Source organism: Moschus berezovskii, chromosome 25 (genome assembly GCF_049115385.1).
Source record: "Moschus berezovskii isolate FMDL1 chromosome 25, NW_MosBer_1.0, whole genome shotgun sequence".
Taxonomy (NCBI): Eukaryota; Metazoa; Chordata; class Mammalia; order Artiodactyla; family Moschidae; genus Moschus; species Moschus berezovskii.
The window spans coordinates 22,836,292-22,857,753 of record NC_142484.1 but is presented as its reverse complement, the minus strand read 5'-3'; the positions used below and the strand labels follow the sequence as shown (position 1 = coordinate 22,857,753).

Below are 21,462 nucleotides of genomic sequence, written 5' to 3'. Positions count from 1 at the left end.
CCACAAATATGTAATTACAAACTGTGAAAGGTTCTACACAGGAAAATGCCAGGAGCTGTAAGAATTTACAAAACTGGTCCTGAGCTAGTTCACAGAGAGCTTTCTTGAGAAGTAACACCTGACATTTATTGAATACTCACCATATGCCAGTGTATTTGCTAGAGCTACCATAACGAAGAACTATAGGCTGCATGGCATGAACAGCAGAAGTTTATTTTCTCAAATTTTCGAAACTAGAAATCTGAGATCAAGGTGTCCGCAGGGCTGATTTCTCCTGAGGCCTCCCCCTTGGCTTATAGGTGATCATCTCTCCTGGTGTCTTCTCTCTGAACTTGTGTCTATATCTCCAAAGAACAACCATCATACTGGACTAGGGTCCACTCTCGTGACCTCATTTTAACTTAGCTATGTCTTTAAAGACCTTATCTGCAGGGATTTCCTTGGTTCAGTGGTCAGGATTCCACACTTCCCCTGCAGGGGATACAAGTTGGATCCCTCATTGGAGAACTAAGATCCTACAAGCTATGTGGAGTGGTTAAAGAAAAATAAATTGTTTTTAAGGACTCTATCTAAGGGCTTCCCTGGTGGCTCAGTGGTGAAGAACCTGCTTGCCAAAGCAGGAGACATGGGTTCGATCCCTGATTCAGGAAGATCCCACTTGCCACAGAGCGACTAAGCCCGTCAGGCACGCAAAGAGTCGGTCACGACTGAGGCGACTTAGTAGCACACTCAAGTCAACTTAAACTTTATGCCAACTAGAATAGCCTGTTTTGTGGCCTATTAAACATACATTGTACATCTGCTCTAACCATTCAAGAAAAGGGTACATTGTCCAGAAGCAAAGAATGTCTGTTTTGAAGATTGAGATAAATGCCTCCTTTCCTGGGACATCAGTGCTGTTGCTAAGTCACTTCAGTAGTGTTCGACTCTGTGCAACCCCATAGACGGCAGCCCACCAGGCTCTGCCGTCCCTGGGATCCTCCAGGCAAGAACACTGGAGTGGGTTGCCATTTCCTTCTCCAATGCATGAAAGCAAAAAGTGAAAGTGAAGTTGCTCAGTCATGTCCGACTCTTTGTGACCCCATGGACTGCAGCCCACCAGGCTCCTCCGTCCATGGGATTTTCTAGGCAAGAGGACTGGAGTGGGGTGCCATCTCCTTCTCCACCATCAGTGCTGGTGCTCCTTTAATGATAAGGCTCCCTTCCCAGGCGCCAGAGCCAGGCTGACTTGCTGTGTACGTGCTCATCTACCTTCTTTGAAACTTTGAAGGAATGTACCCTGTGATGGTTCATGTTCATTGTTCTGACACGATACAAAACTGCTGAAAACCATGTTTCTTTGGAACAGTTCCTCAGAGCTACCTGAGAGACTGTCTCCTTGGCTATCATCCTCAGATTGGCTCAAGTAAAATTCTTTTCTAGTCCCATTATTCAGTTCAGTTCAGTTCAGTTGCTCAGACGTGTCCGACTCTTTGCAACCCCATGGACTGCAGCATGCCAGGCCTCCCTGGCCATCACCAACTTCCGGAGCTTGCTCAAACTCATGTCCATCGAGTTGGTGATGCCATCCAACCATCTCATCCTTTATTGTCCCCTTCTCCTCCTGCCTTCAATCTTTCCCAGCATCAGGGTCTTTTCCAATGAGTCAATTCTTTGCATCAGGTGGCCAAAGTATTGGAGTTTCAGCCTCAGCATCAGTCCTTCCAATGAATATTCAGGACTGATTTCCTTTAGGATGGACTGGTTGGATCTCTTTGCTGTCCAAGGGACTCTCCAGAGTCTTCTCATTCCCATTATAGATTGTTGCTTATTTCTGTCAACAACAATGAAATTTGGGGGTGTGGGGCACACAATACATCCCTTAACAGCCAGGTACTAATCTACAGTCCTTACGTGAATTATTTTACAGCAATCCTATCATTGTTACTTTACTATCATAGATTAAACTGAGGTACAGAGAGAGGTTAAGCACTTGCCTCATACGATACCTAGGAATCATCAAAACTGGCCCTTGAACCCTGAAATCCATCACCATCAGCTTATGGAGTGCTGAATGAGTTGGAGCTGGCCCAGCAAATGTTAGAGGTCACATACAGGCAGATGGGATTATAGGGAAGGGGCCTGGAATAAAAGAGAGCTTGGTTCTTCTAACAAAATTAAAGAATCTATCTGATGACATTAAAGATGAGGGTGCAGGTAAATCATAGCAGTCCTTTCAAGTCATGATAGGATTAAGATTTTGTTCTTTATCCTAAGAACAATGGGAAACCATTGAAGGATGACTCTGCCTACTGGATAGAGAACCACTAGGAGAAAATTTTAAAATCTATGTTTTAACTTTAAATGGATGAGGAATCTCATGTCAGTTTTTTCAATATATTGATATTACACTCAAGCTTACCTATAACCCACAGTCCCATGAGGGTGAAATACTTGTAGAGTTGGCCTTCTGCAAGTGAACTACTCAAAACATGTTGATATGTATTTGAAAGGAAATATGACGAAGGTCAGTACAGTCAAAGGTATGGTTTTTCCAGTAGTCATGTACAGATGTGAGAGCTGGACAATAAAGAAGGCTGAGCACTAAAGAATTGATTCGTGGTACTGGAGACGACTTGAGAGTCCCTTGGACTGTAAGATCAAACCAGTCAATCCAAAAGGAAGTCAACCATGAAGAGTCATTGGAAGGACTGATGGTGAAGTTCCAATACTTTGGCGACCTGATGCGAAGAGCTGACTCGTTGGAAAAGACCCTGATGCTGGGTAAGATTGAGAGCATGAGCAAAAATGGGTGTTGGGGGAGACAGAGGATTGGATGGTTGGATGGCATCAGCAACTCAATGGATGAGTTTGAGCAAGCTCCGGGAGATGGTGAAGGACAGGGAAGCCTGCTGTGCTGCAGTCCATGGGGTCACAAAGAGTCGGACACAACTGAACAACAAGATGGCATAGGCTACTGTGGGCTATGTAGGACTCACCAGATGGAATAAAAACGTTGCAAACTACAGTTCTGCCACTGGACAAAGATTTAATCTCGGTCAGTTGTTTGGGCAAACTTAAACAGGGAAATGTAGTCAGGGCCACACCTCAGCCTTAAAACTTAGATTGGAAGAGGAAGATAGAGAGGCTTTGCCTAATACTTTTAAACAGCTTTATTGAGATGATTTTTTAAAAGATTTATTTATGGCTATTCTGAGTCTTCATTGCTGCCACCGGCTTTCAATAGCTGCAGTGAGCAGGGGCTACTCTTCCTTGCAGGTGTGCAGGTTTCTCATTGCTTGTTGTGGAACACAGTTTATAGAGCACAGGCTCAGCTGCTCAGTGGCATGTGGCATCTTCCTAGACCAGGGATCCAACCCGTCCCCTGCATTGGCAGTCAGACTTTTAACAAATATATCACCACCAGAGATAATTTACCCTATTGAGATAATTTATACACTGTAAAACTGACTTGTTTTAAGAGTACAATGATTAGTAAAAATATAGCCAAGCCATCAGTATAACCAGTTTTGGAGCAATTTCATCAAATCGGAAGATCCCTACTGCTTGGCTGCGATGGATTCCTGCCTATTCTTAACCACAGCCAGTCTGCTAGTCAAGGCTATGGTTTTTCCAGTGGTCATGTATGGATGTGAGAGTTGGATTCTGAAGAAAGCTGAGCGCCGAATAATTGATGCTTTTGAACTGTGGTGCTGGAGAAGACTCTTGAGAGTCCCTTGGACTGCAAGGAGATCCAACCAGTCCATTCTGAAGATCAGTCCTGGGTGTTCATTGGAAGGACTGATGCTAAAGCTGAAACTCCAATACTTTGGCCACCTCATGCAAAGAGTTAACTCACTGGAAAAGACTCTGATGCTGGGAAGGATTGGGGGCTGGAGGAGAAGGGGATGACAGAGAATGAGATGGCTGGATGGCATCACTGACTCGATGGAAATGAGTTTGAGTGAACTCCGGGAGTTGGTGAGGGACAGGGAGGCCTGGCGTGCTGTGATTCATGGGGTCGCAAAGAGTCGGTCACGACTGAGCGACTGAACTGAACTGAACACTGATTAGAAATGACCTTTCAGTTCAGTTCAGTTCAGTCATTCAGTCGTGTCCGACTCTCCGCGACCCCATGAAATGACCTTACAGACCCCAAATAACCCTTAAGAGGAAGCCAAGACTGGACTCCCAACAAATGTGAAATTGGGGCATATATGTACATTTTGATCAGTGCACCAAATATATCCAGGCTGGGTCTGAGAAATTTCTCCATTCAGCCACTACACAAAGCACAGTTGGCTGCCCTACATGGGGCTTATTATCGAAAATGAAGCAAAAGCAGTAAGCGGGCGCCTCTGTACATCACACGCCTGCATCTGCGTAGGAGGTGAGCACACACCCTATGCCGGGATGCGAAGAATCAAGCGTTCCCAGGACAGGGGACCAGTCGGTGTCGTTCGCATCTGCGCAGCCTGGCGAGTGCCTACAAACGCCTAACTGTAACCCCCTGCTCGAGACCTGTCGGTTCTGCTGTTGAGGTACCGCCGTCTCGAACCTGAGCGTCCAACCGTGACACTCAGAGAGCCCGTAGATAACGCCTCACCCGCCTCGCTCTCGCGCCCGAGAGTGCACACGGAGCGCGAAAACAGGCCTTGCGCCAGGGCCTCCGGGGAAAAGGTTCTTTCCCTTGGCCACGCCCCCCAGTTTACAGGTCGAGTCTCCTTGGTCCGGGAAGGGCTTAGTCCCGCCCCTTCGAGCCGACGCCAGCAGCCACGTACCACGTTTCTACGTGTCTCGAGCCTGAAAGCGGAAGTTACGCCAAAGACTCGCGAAGGAAGCGGCGGGCCTGGAAGGATACTGGCCTGTGGAGGAAAGTGGGCGGGCAGACGGCATTGGAAAGCGCCGGAAGTGGTCGTGCAGAGGAGGGGTGGGAGAGAGGCTGGCCGGACACTTGATTAGGCTGTTGCTGGTCGCCTCGGTAAGGCGCGCTTTCCCTCCTCTCCGAGAGGCTGGCCCAGTCCTCCTCCTCGACCAGAATGGACTTTAGGGAAATTCTCCTGATAGCTTCCAAAGCGCAGGGTGTCAACAACGTGCCGGTAAGTACCAGCCGGGACGCGACTGTAGGAGATCCTGGTGTTCAAGTTCCGAGTGTGTGGTCCTTGGAACTTCCAGGAATCAGCACATGGGCTCCAGGAGAAGAAAGATCTGGACGCCGTATTTTTTTCTTTTTTTACTTTTGGACATGTTCTTCTGGGTACAGAGGATGAAGTTACTGGGGGCTTGAGATAAGCAAGCCGGGAGCGTGCTGACGAGCGGGTTTGGTTTGTTTCGCCTTAGTTACCCCTACAACTTGAACTTTGCGTTTAGTGTATTTTAGAGTTGCGTGAAAGCTGGTGAGTAGAGCCGTGCCTGGCACGTAGTGGAATCTAATGCTCGTAGTTTCTAGTTTCGGCATAAACTTCAACCCAGAGGTTGGGGAGTTCAGGAATATTACGGGCTTGGCCTGATGGGTTTTGAGCTGATTTTCCGCTGATCTTTGGGTCAAACGTTTTGTGATTTCCCGAACAAGTTTTTTGACTTGTGTCCCCCACCCACTCAGCCAACCAGGTGATTGAGTTATCACCTCCCTAGGAAGGGAGTATGAGTGGATTCCACGAAACTTGGGCCAACAGAATGAGAGAAATAGTTTCAGCTTCCGTTTCCCTGTGGTCTTCCAGATTTGTTGTTTGAAATCTAGGTCCCATTTACTCTGTGAGGTTTGCTAATTCGCTGAGCGGTGTAAGGCTTTAGTATCTAAATGCGGTAGTGGTGGTGAGGGCCTGGTTTGCGAGGGTGTAGCTGTTTTGCATAAACTAATCATTTCAGGATCCTCAGATGGTACCACAGCCCCAGCTGTAAACCGATAAATTGCATTGTGATACCTGCGGTTTGAGCGATGAGGTGTGGAGCTCAAACGGCGCTCTTTTTAAGTCAGTTCAACTAGATCTTATTGAGCTCTCGTGATGTGTTCTGCATTTCTTAGATTTTTGTGTATTTGCAATATTTTTTTTCCTCTCCTGTGCTCATTCATTTACTCTTTTGAAGATATTGATGTAAAAATAACTGGTAAATAAAACCGCTGTTGATCAGTTTATTATATGTATTCACATCCCATCTCAAATACTCTGAATGATCTTGAAGTTATGAAACCTTGAAAGACAGAATAATTTTCTGCCTCTGTAAATTTCCTAGGCAAGTCAATATTGGATCTAGTAGCATTTATCCTTGCATAATTAGGTCCATAATTCTTTCTACAGCCTCCTCAATTTCAGTGGAGGTAAAAGAAAGATAATACTTGCTCTGAGGCCCAGGACTGTCCTGTGGAAGAATCAGAACCAAGTTAGTTGTTTCTTTTTTTAAAAACCAAAGATTGCTGACAGAGAAGTACATATTTCTGGAGTGGGAGATTTCAAAATATGTCTGTATTTTAGAATATACACATTATTGATCTATGGAATGACAAAAATTGGAAGCACAAAGGAAAATGGGTAAATTGGTGAGGTCATTTAAAATTTAATAGATGAATATAGGCATATCCTTTGTGAAAGTATGTTTTTCCCTCCCACTCACCCCAAAAGCTAGTAAGCCTGGAGGTTTCATTTAATTATTAGCACTGTAATCCTTATCTTTTCACTTCAGATGAAAGTAAAACACAAAAGAAATTATTGAGGAATAGAGCAGGATTGTATTAAATTTCATCCATGATCTTCAACTCAAGTCATCTGATTATTTTAAGTTATTTTCTTTATCCGATCCAAGTGAAGCCTTTTAGCTCACACTGTGAGTTCTGAAATATAATATATTGCACAGTGTGAGAGTAGTACAAAGCAAGTATCCTTATAAACCAACATCCAAGTCAAACAGCATTACAGTATACACACACCACACACAGACACACACACACACCCTGCTTCACAAATATTGAGTTATCCATCCTTCTCTAGGGCTTGGTTTGTATTTCTCTTTTAGCCATCTCTGTCCCCACCTTCCATTTGGATCCTATCATAGCTGACTTTCAATTTCAGTCATCAAGTTCTTTTGTCACACCTTTGTTACAGAAAGGAAATAAACTGGCGTTGATTAGACTAAAATCCAAGGGAAGCTAAAATCTGAAACACCTGTACAGCCACTTTGAACTCTTTATTTAAAGAAATGTCTACTATAGCTGACTTGAAAAGCAATGAACAGTTCCCATTTGGGACAGCTTTCGTTCATATTGTTTCTTTTTAAGAGAAATAGTTATCTGTAAAAGATTTTGGTTAAAACTAAAGGAGGATTGCATCATCCCTAGAAATACCAGGCATGCTGTCTTTTCCCAGTGGAAAATTGAATACAAAAAAAAACATAGCTGATCAAGGTGATGTAACCAGTCACTGTTATTAGCTCTGTTTATATATAAAGGAGAAAAGATGTTTTGATAACTTTACCCTTAATATTTTTCTTAGTGAGTTCCTCTAGCAAAAGCAGGTTTCAGGTAACTATAATTGATGTCTTGTGGTGTACAAGACAAGATGCATGGTTTTTCTCAGTCAGACTGAAAACTGTCCCAGGCAAGGTACTGTAGTGTGACCCTCAAATCAAAAAGTAAAGAGGAAGCCTTCTTATGGTATTAGACATATAAGGATTTGGGGGGCTATGGACCCTTGAGGTGAACAGTAAATGAGTCAGTTTTCCACATACATATCTCCACTCTTCTTTAGATTCTTTTCCCATATAGGTCATTATAGAGTACTGAGTAGAGTTCCCTCTGCTGTATAGGCACACTTAGTCAGTCAGTCGTGCTCGACTTTTTGTGACCCCATAGACTGTAGCCTTCCAGGCTCCTCTTTTCATGAGGTTTTCCAGACAAAAATACTGGAGTGAGTTGCCATTCCCTTCTCCAGGGGATCTTCCTGACCTATAGGTTGAACCTGGGTCTCTTGCATTGCAGGCGGATTCTATACCGTCTGAGCCACCAGGAAAGCCTGTGCAATACAGTAGGTCCTTATTATCAATTTTATGTATAGTAGTGTATATATTTCAGCCCCAATCATCCAATTTATCCCTCTTCCCCATTCCCTCTGGTAACCATCAGTTTGTTTTCTACATTTGTGACTATTTCTGTTTTGTAAATAAGTTCATTTGTACCATTTTTTTTAGATTCCACATTTATCGTATATTTGTCTTTCTCTGTCTTGACTTCACTCAGTATGATAATCTCCTCTAGGCCCTTCCATGTTGCTGCAAATGGCATTATTTCATTCTTTTTATGGCTAAGTAATATTCCGTTGTATCCAATCCTCCTTTATCCACTTCTCTGTCAGTGGATACTTAGGTTGCTTCCATATATCTTGGCTGTTGTAAATAGTGCTGCAGTGAACATTGGGTGCATGTATCTTTTTTTTGCATGTTATCTTTTGAATAATGGTTTTCTCTGTATATATGCCCAAGAGTGGGACTGCTGGATCATATGGTAGGTAGTTCTATATTTAGTTTTTTAAGGAACCTCCATACTGTCCTCCATAATGATTGTACCAATTTACTTTCTTATCAGTAGTGTAACAGGGTTCCCCTTTCTCCATACCCTCTCCAGTATTTATTGTTTATAGATTTTTTGATTATGGCCATTCTGACTGCTATGAGGTGATACCTGATTGTAGTTTTGATTTGCATTTCTCTAATAATTAGTGCTGTCGAGCATCTTTTCATATGCTTTTTGTCCATCTGTAATATTGCCCCATGGAGATTCTGTTCTCTTTCCCATCACTACCTAGGGAATCTCTATGAATAGTAAGGATAATAACAACAGAAATTAGCATTTATAATGCTTACTTTGTGCCAGCACTGTTCTAAGCACTTTCTATATATTAATTAATTTAATCATATAAGGAAGGTTGTTTTACAGATAAGGAAACTGAGGTTCAGGGAGACGAAGAAACGTTTCCAAAGTCACACAGCTAATAAGTGGCAGGGCTAGCAATGGCAGAGCAGGGAATCTAGTCCAGGCAAAGTGGCTCCAGAGTTCTTTCTTAATCATGACCCTGTGTTGAATGAGGAGAGACTATTGGAAATGGGGTGATGAGGAAGGTTGTCATCTATAAGCCTGAATCCATCTAGTTCCCTACCCCCAACTCCAACCTAATAGAGCCTTAGTCAGTAACCCTGTTGTTTTTTTGATGACACCTCTCACTGTACTGTAAAGTCTGATGGAAGGGAAATTTAAAGGCTAAACTAGCAGCATTTGAAAACTGGTGAATAGAGATTTATAGGCTGTTTGGGAGAGTGCCAGCATGGTTAACAGAAATAGAGTCTGAGATTGGGGGAAGGTTCTGTGATGGACTTGTTTGGAGTAATGGCGTTGTCTAGGAAGCAGGTGGAAGTTAAGGAAGGGCATTTAAGAATGAAGTTAAAGCTAGAGATGAAAGTGTTGGGATTAAGTTAGAAGTGAGGCACATTGTGATAGGAAAACTTTTGCCCCAGAGTCGGGAGATCTAGATTCTAACTCAGTCTTTGCTACAAATGGTATGAGTGATAGCCAGTAAATATACAGTTGTCCTTCTGGGGCCATTTCTAACATGAGGTTGAACTAGAGACTCTGAGGTATCTATCTGATACTATATTTTATAATCAGGTATAGTTTTATAAACAGTAAAATTTATATTTGACCTCTTAGCAGTCTTGAATACCTTGCTTTTTGGTGGTTTTATTTTCACTCTCTTAGCTACCCAGCTAAGCAAGCCTAATGCATATCAGTGGTTTTCCAGGCTTGCATTCATTCCTTGACTATAATGTGTTAAGAGGTGTAGAAGTTGTATAGTCATTAAAGTTAAGGATATATCCTTTGAATATTTCTAACTCTGATTTCTAACCAATGATAAATCTCTAATTTATATAAAATCATCAAAATATTTATTTTCTACAGTTACAACAATATATTATCTCTCGAGTAAAGAAGAACTTTCAAGAAGGAATTGCTGTTGATTCCTATATATTAATAACACATTTGGTGAATATATATTTCCACACTGAAAACTGCTGATTTTCTTAATCTGATTGTGACAGTATGGTTTCAGTGCAAGGAACACATATGTTTAAAGTGACTTAATGTTTTCTAGGTCTCTTGGCTCCAGAATTACAAATCTTGGCAAAATCTGATACTGCATTTAGATGGCATAAGCTTCACTGTTGTGGATCATTCACTGGGGCCCAGCAGAATGACTGAGTTGGCCTGCAGTGTAATAGAATGCATACACTTAGGATAAAAGAAACTCTTGTCCAGCTGCTTTTCATGAAGCTCAAACAATGAAGCAGCCCGGTGCCTTGAATCAAATTCAGAATTGATGGGTGCATCTTGATGTGTTGCCGCTAGAGCTAAATGTGACCATCTGATGTGGGAGAAAGTGCCAAATAGTTCTCCTGCCTTATTAAATGGCATACAGTGTAATCCCAGCCTGAAGCTTTCTTTTAAAAACATGGTTCTCTGCTGGGCACCCCCTGAGGGGGAAGGGAACTGTCTAATAAAATGTTCTATTACAGCGAATCTTCTAATACCAGGGTCTGACTGCAACCCCTTTTTCCAAAGTCTAGCCAGCTCAATGTTAAGAAGGTCGATAGTGATAGACCCGAGAGAAAGGAAAGCATTCGTTCACAGAAAACTTTGTATACACGTGTTCACAGAGCATTATTCATAATAGCCAAAAAGTAGAAACAATCTCCATATTCATTAACTGATGATTAGATAAATGTGGAATAATCCATATAATGAAATATTCATCCAGAAAAGGTGTGACGTACTGACATATGTTACAGCATGAACCTTTAAAACATTAAGTGAAAGTGGTAAGATAGTAATACAAAAGATCACTGCAGCAGTTAGGGTTCCCCAGAAAGACAGAACCAGTAGGATCTGTTTTAGGAAATTGGCTCACATAATTGTGGGGACTGGCAAGTCTCAAATTTGTAGGACAGGGTGGAAACTCAGGCTGGAGTTAATACTATAGTCCGTCAGGAATGGGATGTGAATAAGGTTTGCTATCCATAAAACCTGAATCCGTCTCTCTACTCCAGCCTAATAAAGCCTTGGGCCGTAACTCTGTTGGTTTTTGATGACACTTCTCAGTGTCCAATAAAGTCTGATGGGATAGAGTTTCTCATAGAAATTCTGGAGCAGATGGAGGAAACAACGTTTTTTGAATTGGAAAATCTTAGATACTTTGAATAATCACTTATCTATATAGTATCTGTGACTTCTAGATTTTATTTAATGATGCGTTATCAATCACTGTATGTGTACACTGGGTGCATGATTTCATTTATATGAAGTGTCCAGAATTGGCAAATCCATAGAAGCAGAAAAAAGATTAGTGGCTGCCAGGGCCGTAAGTGAGGGGAATGGGGAATGACTGCTGAAGGGTAAGGGATTTCTTTTGGGGAAGGTGAAAATGCTCTGGAAATAGATAGTGGTGATGGTTGTACAACTCTGGGAGTATACTAGTACATACTAAATGGGTGGATTTTGTGGTTTGTGAATTATATCTCATTAAAAATGTTTTTAAAAAGATCACTGTCTCTGGAGGCCTAGCCCCCCTTTTTTTTTCCTGCCCCAAATTTCTACGTTTTGATCTAAATTTTGCCTGAGAATATTTTAATATTCTCCTGGTATCTGCCTTTGAGTGCATCAAGCTACAGAGGATGTAAGAAGCTATTAATTATGACTCAGCTCAAGTCAGTAAATAAGATCAAGCCTCATCAAGTAGGACCTTGTCCCACTTAAATTGTTTCCCAGCAGACCCACAAAATAAGACATTTTATAGATTTATTGAATTCCTTCTTCATCATAGGGACAGGACAAGGACAGCAAAATTGTTGAGTTAAATGTGAGGCCAGCTTAGTAAGTATCCTTAAGGATTGGAGGTCTTTTTTTAAACAAAGCTGAATTTGAAATTGGCATGTGAATTGATGACGATAGGTGTATACTCTGAAAAAAGCTAAGCGTAGTCCTTGGGATTCCTTTCTGAGTGAATCTGAGTTCCTGAACCCCCTCCCTCGTTTCTTTCTTGTGTTTATGTCCCTCAGCTGGTGTTTCCCACAGTGCAGTACACAGAGCTCTGGCTGTCACCTGGATTTTAGGTGATTCATAAATACTTTTTATTCTCATAGATGCATATTTTTTAGATTATATTTTTATAGAATTTGGGAAAATATAACTAGCCTTTCAAGCCTGTCATTTCATGAGTATTATTGCTTGAGGTGAAGGTGCAATAATAAGTCACAGTGTTCAATCTACATATTTTCTTAAAATTAGTAAATAATAATACAGTTGGCATACTAAAAGGGCAAAAATCATGACAGTGATTTGGGAGTGACTGAAGCTTACTAAACATGGTATTAAACTATATCCCATTGACGCTGTTTTTCTCTTTTGGTGTCTGTATTTAGTCAAGAATACATAATGCACTACCTACCTATTTAAGTGCCAGGTTAGGAAGATATTGACCCTGAAATCAAATTAGGAAGTGCTCATTTGCTGTTGTAGTACCTAGATAACAAACTAATGCTATTTTAAATAATTAACATTAAGATTGGTATTTTGGGGCAGGGGGAGCCCTGTGTTAAGCTTCGATTTGGCAGGTGAATCTGGGCTATATAGTTGGCAGGGAGAGAAGTATTTGGAGCTTTGGCAGTACAAATGCACCCTTCTTCTCATATATCTACCTGATGTGAGTGTGTGCCTCTGCTTATGAGTTTATGTCTTATGCAACTTGAATCATCTTCACAGTAGCCCTTCTGTTTAGGAAATGTGCGTTTCCTGTGAATAATGCCTATGTTTGAGGTTCTTGTGACCACGACAGATTTTATGTCTATATAATTAGGTAAGCAGTATTCTCTTTCTCCTGTCTTCCTTTCCCTCTCCTTTAAACATTGGGCCCCAATTCACTATGGAAAGACCCTGCAACTAAATTTACAGAGATAGGGACTTGTTAAAGAATTTCACAATGGCAGCCAAGGTGACTGGGAAAGGAATCTGGATGCTTTCTTGGGATTTCTCTGTGTGAGGGACATGTCAGGTCTCAAGCATTGCCATCACGCAGGATTTTCAGGTTGGATTAGGGCCTGCTTTCTTGGCCAGCTGCTTCATGGGTAGACTAACTTAGCTGGAACTTCCAGCCTGTTTCAAGATGCCTTCTGTTTGGCAGCTGTATAGTAAGCAGGAGTCCTTTGGCTTTCCTCCAGGAATTTCATACACATTTTGGGAGTCACTTTTTTGGTTCCTTAGTAGCTCAATTTGTTCCCATAGGTTCACATTTCTTTTTAAACTAGCACAGCAACAAGGTTGAGTGGATAAGAATGTCATCTGCCTAAGGTGAAAGAAGGGCATTAAAAAATTCTTATTTCCTAGCCCGTAAGTTTAATGTGAAATGGTCCTAGAGATTAATCGTCCTGGTCTGAGTTATTAGCTCTGTTTAGTTATAATTCTCTAATGATAGTTATGAAATGAAAATATTTTTCCTTTTATGGTTTAAATTAGCATTATTCTAGTTTTAGTCATTTCCCAGTGCAGTTGCATAAAAATCAAAGACCAGAGAAATACCATCTGTTCCAGGATTATGTTAGTACTTTTTGGGTGATCTGGAAACTTGTCTGAAAGGATTTGTTTGGAGAATTAATATTTAATGAACATAGAGCTACACTTAAAGGTTACAGAGACTTGGACCCTTCTTGCTGCTTCGATTTCTTTGAAATCCCTTTTAGCTATGGTTTGCCATCTACTTTGCCTGAGATCAAAGTAGGATCTTGGTATTTAATGTTGTAGGCAAAATAACCAATGTAGCAGCTATGAAAACATCCTGGAGTTGGGTACTCAGGAGGAAAACAGTTGTGATAGTTTTTTCTACCATGGACTTGGAAAGTTCTGAAGAAGGATACTATTTTAAATCAGAATTCTAGAACAGTCTGTTTTAGTGGTGATTTTTTTCAATTCCCCCAGTCCAGGTACCTTTTTGGGAAAATAGCTTGAAAGTGGTGTTTCTGTGAGTTGTTCGTTTATGTATTGTTGAAGATGTTTAAAGAAACTCTACACCTGGAAACAGGCGTATATAATCATTTTTAGCGTGAAATTTTATAGCTGAGCTTTCATGAGGGTTATATGGTCTCTTAATTATTCAGAGTAGGTTTTTTAGTCAACATTTAGACCTCTCTATTGTTTCAAAGTTAATTGTGTGTAACTTTTACTCTGTTTTTATTTTCAGAAAAGATACAGTTTGGCAGTGGGACCTCCCAAAAAAGACCCAAAAGTTAAGGGTGTCCAGTCAGCAGCTGTCCAGGCTTTTCTCAGAAGGAAAGAAGAGGAGCTCAGACGAAAAGGTATGAATCTATAGCCTTATTCTCAGTTCTAAAGTATTCTATCTTCACAACTGACTTGTAACTAACCAAGGGATGCTTGTGATATCGTAAGTGGCTAATGGATTTGTTGTGTATGTGTCTGAGTCAGCTGTATTTGTAGCATTACATATGTTCTTATGTTGGTCATTTGTATAGATATTATCTTTTATTTCCTCTTAAATTAAAAGCTTTTTGGGAATAGTGACCATATCTTCTAATCGATCATATTAGCAACTCCAGTAAGAATTCCATTCTTTTACTTTGGTTCTTTTTTTTATTTTTTTTTTGTACTTTTAAGTGATGTGTAGTTGATTTACAATGTTGTATCAATCTCTGCTGTATAGCAAAGTGACTCAGTTATACACACATAGACATTTAAAAAATATTCTTTTCCACTATCATTGTTTTTTGTTTATTTTTGTGGGTTTTTTCCTTTCTTTTTTTTTTTTCCTGTTCTGTACAGCCTGTGGGATCTTAGTTTCCCAACCAGGAATTAAACCTGGGACCACAGCAGTGAAGGTACTGAGTCCTAACCACCAGACCACAGGAAACTCCCTCTTAAGCTTAGTTTTGAATCTGTTTCTACCTACTTTGTATTTTAATTTTTTTAAATATACAGAGTACTATCTAAAAGGTTAAAACAGGGATAGTTTTTGAAAACCAGTAAGCTCAAACAGTAGTTTTACTTCTGCAAATGACAAGGAAACTGATTCAATAAGTTTGAGTATCCATTGATTCATAATTAATAACTATTAAGTGGGTACTAATACTCTCTTAACTTGGTATATTTATTTAATATGAACTATTTTTTGTATTTAAAGCTAAAAGCCAAGACTCTCCCTTGCTTAGTCATATAGAAAAACCCATATGTGATCCACTCATTGTGTAAAGATGACTCATTGATACTTGTTTGAAGGACTTCCTCATTTGATTCTTAGAAGTTTTCAAATTTCATAGCTTGAATGTTGCTTGCTTTCGGCCACCTACTGATTTCAGATAAATGTACCATTTTATCAAGACCTTGAAATAATGTGTTGTTTTGTCTTTTTCAGCCTTAGAAGAGAAGAGAAGAAAAGAAGAACTAGTGAAAAAGCGAATTGAGCTAAAACATGACAAGAAAGCGAGAGCAATGGCCAAGAGGACAAAGGATAATTTCCATGGTTACAATGGGATTCCTGTTGAGGAAAAGTCAAAGAAGAGGCAGGCAATGCAAAGTCACACTAGCCAGGGAACAGACCAAGAGTACGAGATGGAAGAAGAGGATGAATTCTTAGAATACAATCAAGCAGAGTCAGAGCAGGAGTATGAGGAAGAACAAGAACCTCCCAAAGTTGAAAGCAAACCAAAGGTCCCCCTTAAAAGTGCCCCACCAGTCATGAACTTCAATGATCTGCTCAGGCTGGCTGAGAAAAAGCAGTACGAACCGGTGGAGATAAAGGTAGTGAAGAAGACAGAAGAGCGGCCTATGACTGCAGAAGAGCTTAGGGAGCGAGAATTCCTGGAACGGAAGCGGAGGAAAAGGACACCTGAGACAGATGCCAGACTACCACCAAGCAGAAGAGTACCCTCTCAGAAAGAAAGCGTGGGCACAAAGCTTAGCAGAGGCTCTGGAGACATGCATCCTCCTTCCAAGGGTACTGTCCTTCCTCATCCTGAGAAGAAATCCAGACCCAGCCCAGCTGATGAGAAACGCTTGCATTTGTCTTCATCCAAATCCATGCCAGGGGAGAGGACCAAAGTAGCCCCTGGCAGTTGCTCCCAACCCTTGCTTCATGAGGGCCGTGATAGACCTGTTTTCAATGGGGCTGGAAAGCCCCACCCCAGCACCTATTCACCAAGTGTCCCAAAGACTTCTGCTAAAGGGCCTCAGAAATCTGCTCCCGAGCACAAAGCCAAAAAGTCTCCTCCCCATCCTAGCCATTCCAGGCCTGGACCCATGGCCACCCCACACAATAAGGCCAAGAGTCCAGGTGTCAGGTTGCCAGGCAGCAGCTCCAGCTCAGCCCCTGGGCGGCCTAGCACAGGGACTGCCCGGCCCACGGTTAGTTCTGGCCCCGTGCCCAAGCGCCAGAATGGCAGCTCCAACTCAGGACCTGAGCGATCAGTCAGTGGGAACAGGAAGCCAACCAGTGACTTCAATCCCCCAGGACGGACAGTCAGTGGTACAAGTGGCCTTGGTCGACCTGCAAGCAGCTCAGGTGGCCCTGGGCGACCTGTCAGTGGCTCCAGTGGTTCTGGGCGACCCGTGGGCAGCTCTGGGGGCCCTGGGCGGCCTGTAAGCAGTCCACATGACCTTCGACGACCAGTGAGTGGCTCAGCGCCCCCTGGGCGGTCAATCAGTGGCCCTGGCCGGTCAGCCAATGGCCCAGCTCCAGCTGGACGACCTGTCAGCAGTTCAGGCCCTGGTAGACCAGTGAGCAGCTTGGGACCTGGGCGAACAGTTAATACCTCAGGTCCCCCTCTGAAGCCCAAATGCACTGTTGTCTCAGAAACAATTTCTTCCAAGAATATAATCAGCCGGCCCAGCAATGGACAGATGAATGGAATGAAGCCATCTTTATCTGGCTACAGATCTGCCCATGGTAAGATTTCCCCTTATCCTAAAAGTATTTATTTGTCACTAGGAAATTGGAAAGAATGCTTTGTTTTATAGAACCAAAGATGCTGTGAACTCTTCTATGTGCTTTTAAATGTATTCTTGTGTTGATAGAATCCTAATGTTTTGTCTGTCCTGTGCCAGAGAGTTCCTTTAGTAACTATGGCTTGGAAGAGTCTTTAGAAAGAGACTTATCTGGGGCCCTGTTTGTTCACCTCTGTAATGTCTCCAAAGTGCAATAAGCTTAGCTATGGAATTTATATGATAGGATAAGTGTATATTGTATATGCCTTTTGTGGTTTGATAGGATAAGTATATGTTGTATATGTCTTTTGTGGTTCAATGAATGAATTCATCTTTACCTCTTCATGAAGACTGTAAGTGCCTGTCTTCAGGGACTGGAGTGTATTTATAAGCATGAAGCCTTTTGGTGCATAATTGATTCCATCAAATATTTTTGTTGAGCACCCATGATATGCCAGGAATGATTTCAGACTATCCTTGTGTTTCTGTTCCTCATAGTGGCCCTAGCTACTAGCGCTTTAGGAATCTACTGTCCCAAGGTATGGGAACATTGTTGACACCTATTAACTGCTAGGTCATCATTTCTACACGGTAGTGAGGATTTGTTGAAGCACTTGTTAGACACTATGGAGAATATAAAAAGAAACAAAAGATGATATTCCATGTGTTAAACCTCCTACATTCGTCAAAACATTGGTTCTCAACCAAGAACAGTTTTGATCCCCGGTGAACATTTGGTGACATCTGGAGACATTTTTGATTGACACAGTGGGGATGGGATGCTACTGCCATCTAGTAGATGGAGGCCATGGATGCTGTCAGCCTTCATTGTACGGGACAGCTTCCTCACAGCCAACAAACAGCTGGCGCAAAATGTCAAAGTGCTGAAGTTAAGGAACTCTGAGCTAAGGAGACAAGCCGTGCATATTAAAAACAACTGTAGAACAACAAAGGGAGTGTCTATAATCCAGGACTAGACAGAAGTTATTCCCAGATGCTAGTCTATTAATCAGTGCCTGTCTTTTGCAAAATTTTAAATCAAGTCTTTTGGCAAAATGACAAAAATAAGGTTGGTATGGTAAGTTTTCCCTTTTAGTCAGACTTGTTCAGTTTGAACAAGGATCCATTTCAGAGAATCTTTCATACTTCACTGGACTTTTAAAAACTGTAGTGGAATTATGATAATCGTAGACTATTACCTTTGGTGTCTTTTTTTGGCAAGATTAAAATTTGTGTTCCTTCAGTGATTTGTAACTTTTTTTTTTTCTTTTTAAGAAATTTTACTAGTCTTTTAAATCCAAAAGAATAGAAAGTACTAAGCTAGAAAAATGTAACAGTTTTGTTAAGCCTTGGGACAGACAGAAATTCTGTTCCTTGTTGAGTACCATGAAGCAACAGAGAGGATTGTAGTAGTGAATTCACACTGGGAGCCAGCTTGCTGGCCCTGGTTTTTGAGGCTGCCATCTTAATGAGTTCTTAGTATCTCAGCTTGCATAGGACTTTGTTGGGACTATTAAATTTTAATACTCTTATAAATAATGGCCTGTCTATTCTTAGGTCCTCAAAGGCTTCCCTTTCCTAGTGGTTACAAAAGGCAGCGAGAATATGAAGAGGAGGAAGATGATGATGAAGAATATGACTCTGAAATGGAAGACTTTATTGAAGATGAAGGAGAACCTCAGGAAGAAATATCCAAGCACATTCGAGAAATCTTTGGCTATGACCGAAAAAAGTAAGGATAAAGATTTTTATTTATATATATACATACACACACACACATATATACACTTTTATTTTGAATAATCCATTCTATGGGGGAAAAATAAACATTAATAGTAGAGGCATTGAATACAATTCTTAATTAGGAATCCTTCAGTGATTATTTAGATTTACTTTTTTGGCACTTAGTATTTAAGAATTGATGCAGAATGTAGTTACTTGTATAAGGGCCAATAAGTATCCCCATTTAACTGTTGTCCTTATAAGATGTATATTTGATAAGAGTGAAGCAGCTTGGTGTGGTAGAAATGGATTAGCTTTGAAATCAGAAAACCATCCACAGAGCTGTGTTGAAAGTCTGATCTGACACCTGCTTTTCTTTGGTGTAAAAGCTCCTCAGAAGTGTGGTGCCTAAACAGCACCATGGAACCAACAGCATTGACATCACTTGGGAACGTGTTAGAAATGCAGGCTTGGGGGCCCCAGCTTAGGTCTAAATCCAGACTAGCTTTACAAGGTTCCCCAGTGGTTCACAGCAACCTTAAAGATTGAGAAGTACTGATGGAGAGGAAAAATCGGGGTTTGGATGAAAGTTCCACAGCTTACTAGCTGGGTAAACTTGAGTCAGTTATTTTTTAAATGACATTTGGGAGGATTACATGAGGTAACGTACAGTTGACCCGCAACTATGAGGGCTGGGGAAAATCTACGTGTGACTTAGAGTCAGCCCTCTGTATGTACGATTCCTCTGTATACATGTTCCTCCCTCTCTGCTGTTCTGTGTGTACAGATGCAGCCAATTATGGATTGTGTCCTACTGTAGCATGTGAGAGAACCCGTGGAGTTCACACCCATGTTGTTCGAGGGCCAACTGTATGTGTAAATTAGTCAGCACTTGTTTTCTCCTTTGATGTCACAGATATGAGAAATTAGAAGGGCTCATATAATTTATCTTTACTTCAGAAACTCCCCTTTACCCGACCTCTGCCCACCCCACTCCCTGCAAACAAGGAGGAATAATCCTAAACGTATGTTTGATTTAGTTATAAAGATGTTGGTTTTAAAAACAAGAAGTTGTAGTTCTTTTAGAAAATTGGATTTTTTTCCTGACTTTAGGGGAAATGCTTTCAGTTCTTCACCGTTGAGGATAATGTTTGCTGTGGGTTTGTCATATATAGCTTTTATTATGTTGAGATATGTCCCTTCTATTCCCACTTTCTGGAGGGTTTTTTATCATAAATGGATGTTGAATTTTGTCGAAGGCTTTCTCTGCATCTATTGAGATAATCATATGATTTTTATTTTTCAGTTTGTTAATGTGGTGTATTATGTTGATTGATTTGCGGATATTGAAGAATCCTTGCATTCCTGGGATAAAGCCCATTTGGTCATGATGTATGATCTTCTTAATGTGTTGTTGGATTCTGATTGCTAGAATTTTGTTAAGGATTTTTGCATCTATGTTCATCAGTGATATTGGCCTGTAGTTTTCTTTTTTTGTGGGATCTTTACCAGGTTTTGGGATTAGGGTGATGGTGGCCTCATGGAATGAGTTTGGAAGTTTCCCTTCCTCAGCAATTTTCTGGAAGAGTTTGAGTAGAATAGGTGTTAGCTCTTCTCTAAATTTTTGGTAGAATTCAGCTGTGAAGCTGTCTGGACCTGGGCTTTTGTTTGCTGGAAGATTTCTGATTACAGCCTCTAGTTCCGTGCTTGTGATGGGTCTGTTCAGATTTTCTATTTCTTCCTGGTTCAGTTTTGGAAAGTTGTACTTTTCTAGGAATTTGTCCATTTCTTCCAGGATATTCATTTTATTGCCATATAATTGCTGATAGTATTCTCTAATCCTTTGTATTTCTGTGTTGTCAGTTGTGATCTCTCCATTTTCATTTCTAATTTTATTGATTTTTTTCTTCTCCCTTTGTTTCTTGATGAGTCTGGCTAGTGGTTTGTCAATTTTATTTACCTTCTCAAAGAACCAGCTTTTGGCTTTGTTGATTTTTGCTATGGTCTCTCTTGTTTCTTTTGCATTTATCTCTGACAAGGGTGCCCACTCTCACCACTACTATTCAACATAGTTCTGGAAGTTTTGGCTACAGCAATCGGAGCAGAAAAAGACATAAAAGGAATACAAATTGGAAAAGAAGAAGTAAAACTTTCACTGTTCGCTGATGACATGATCCTCTACACAGAAAACCCTAAAGACTCTACCAGAAAACTACTAGAACTAATCATTGAATACAGTAAAGTTGCAGGATATAAAATCAACACACAGAAATCCCTTGCATTCCTATACACTAATAATGAGAAAATAGAAAGAGAAATTAAGGAAACTATTCCATTCACTGTTGCAACGAAAAGAATTAAATACTTAGGAATATATCCACCTAAGGAAACAAAAGACTTGTACATAGAAAACTATAAAACACTAGTGAAAGTAATCAAAGAGGACACTGATTGATGGAGAAATATACCGTGGTCGTGGATTAGAAGAATAAATACTGTAAAATGAGTATACTACCCAAAGTAATTTATACATTTAATGCAATCCTATCAAGCTACCAACGATATTTTTCACAGAACTAGAACAAATAATCTCACAATTTGTATGGAAATACAAAAAACCTCGAATAGCCAAAGCAATCTTGAGGAAGAAGAATGGAACTGGAGGAATTAACCTGCCGGACTTCAGGCTCTATTACAAAGCCACAGTCATCAAGACAGTATGGTACTGGCATAAAGAC

The 21,462-nt window shown here is 41.0% G+C and overlaps 1 protein-coding gene across 1 annotated transcript in view; it reads left to right on the top strand.

Annotated features, from left to right (window-relative positions):
• Positions 1-4,821: 4,821 nt before the first annotated feature.
• Positions 4,822-21,462, top strand: part of SPTY2D1 (SPT2 chromatin protein domain containing 1) — a 22,320-nt gene continuing 5,679 nt past the window's right edge. The window contains exons 1-4 of the mRNA XM_055416014.2: positions 4,822-5,078; positions 14,250-14,364; positions 15,435-16,964; positions 18,560-18,734. Of these exons, the coding sequence (XP_055271989.2) occupies positions 5,019-5,078; positions 14,250-14,364; positions 15,435-16,964; positions 18,560-18,734 (1,880 nt within the window). The 5' untranslated portion in view covers positions 4,822-5,018. The remainder of the gene's footprint in view (positions 5,079-14,249; positions 14,365-15,434; positions 16,965-18,559; positions 18,735-21,462) is intronic.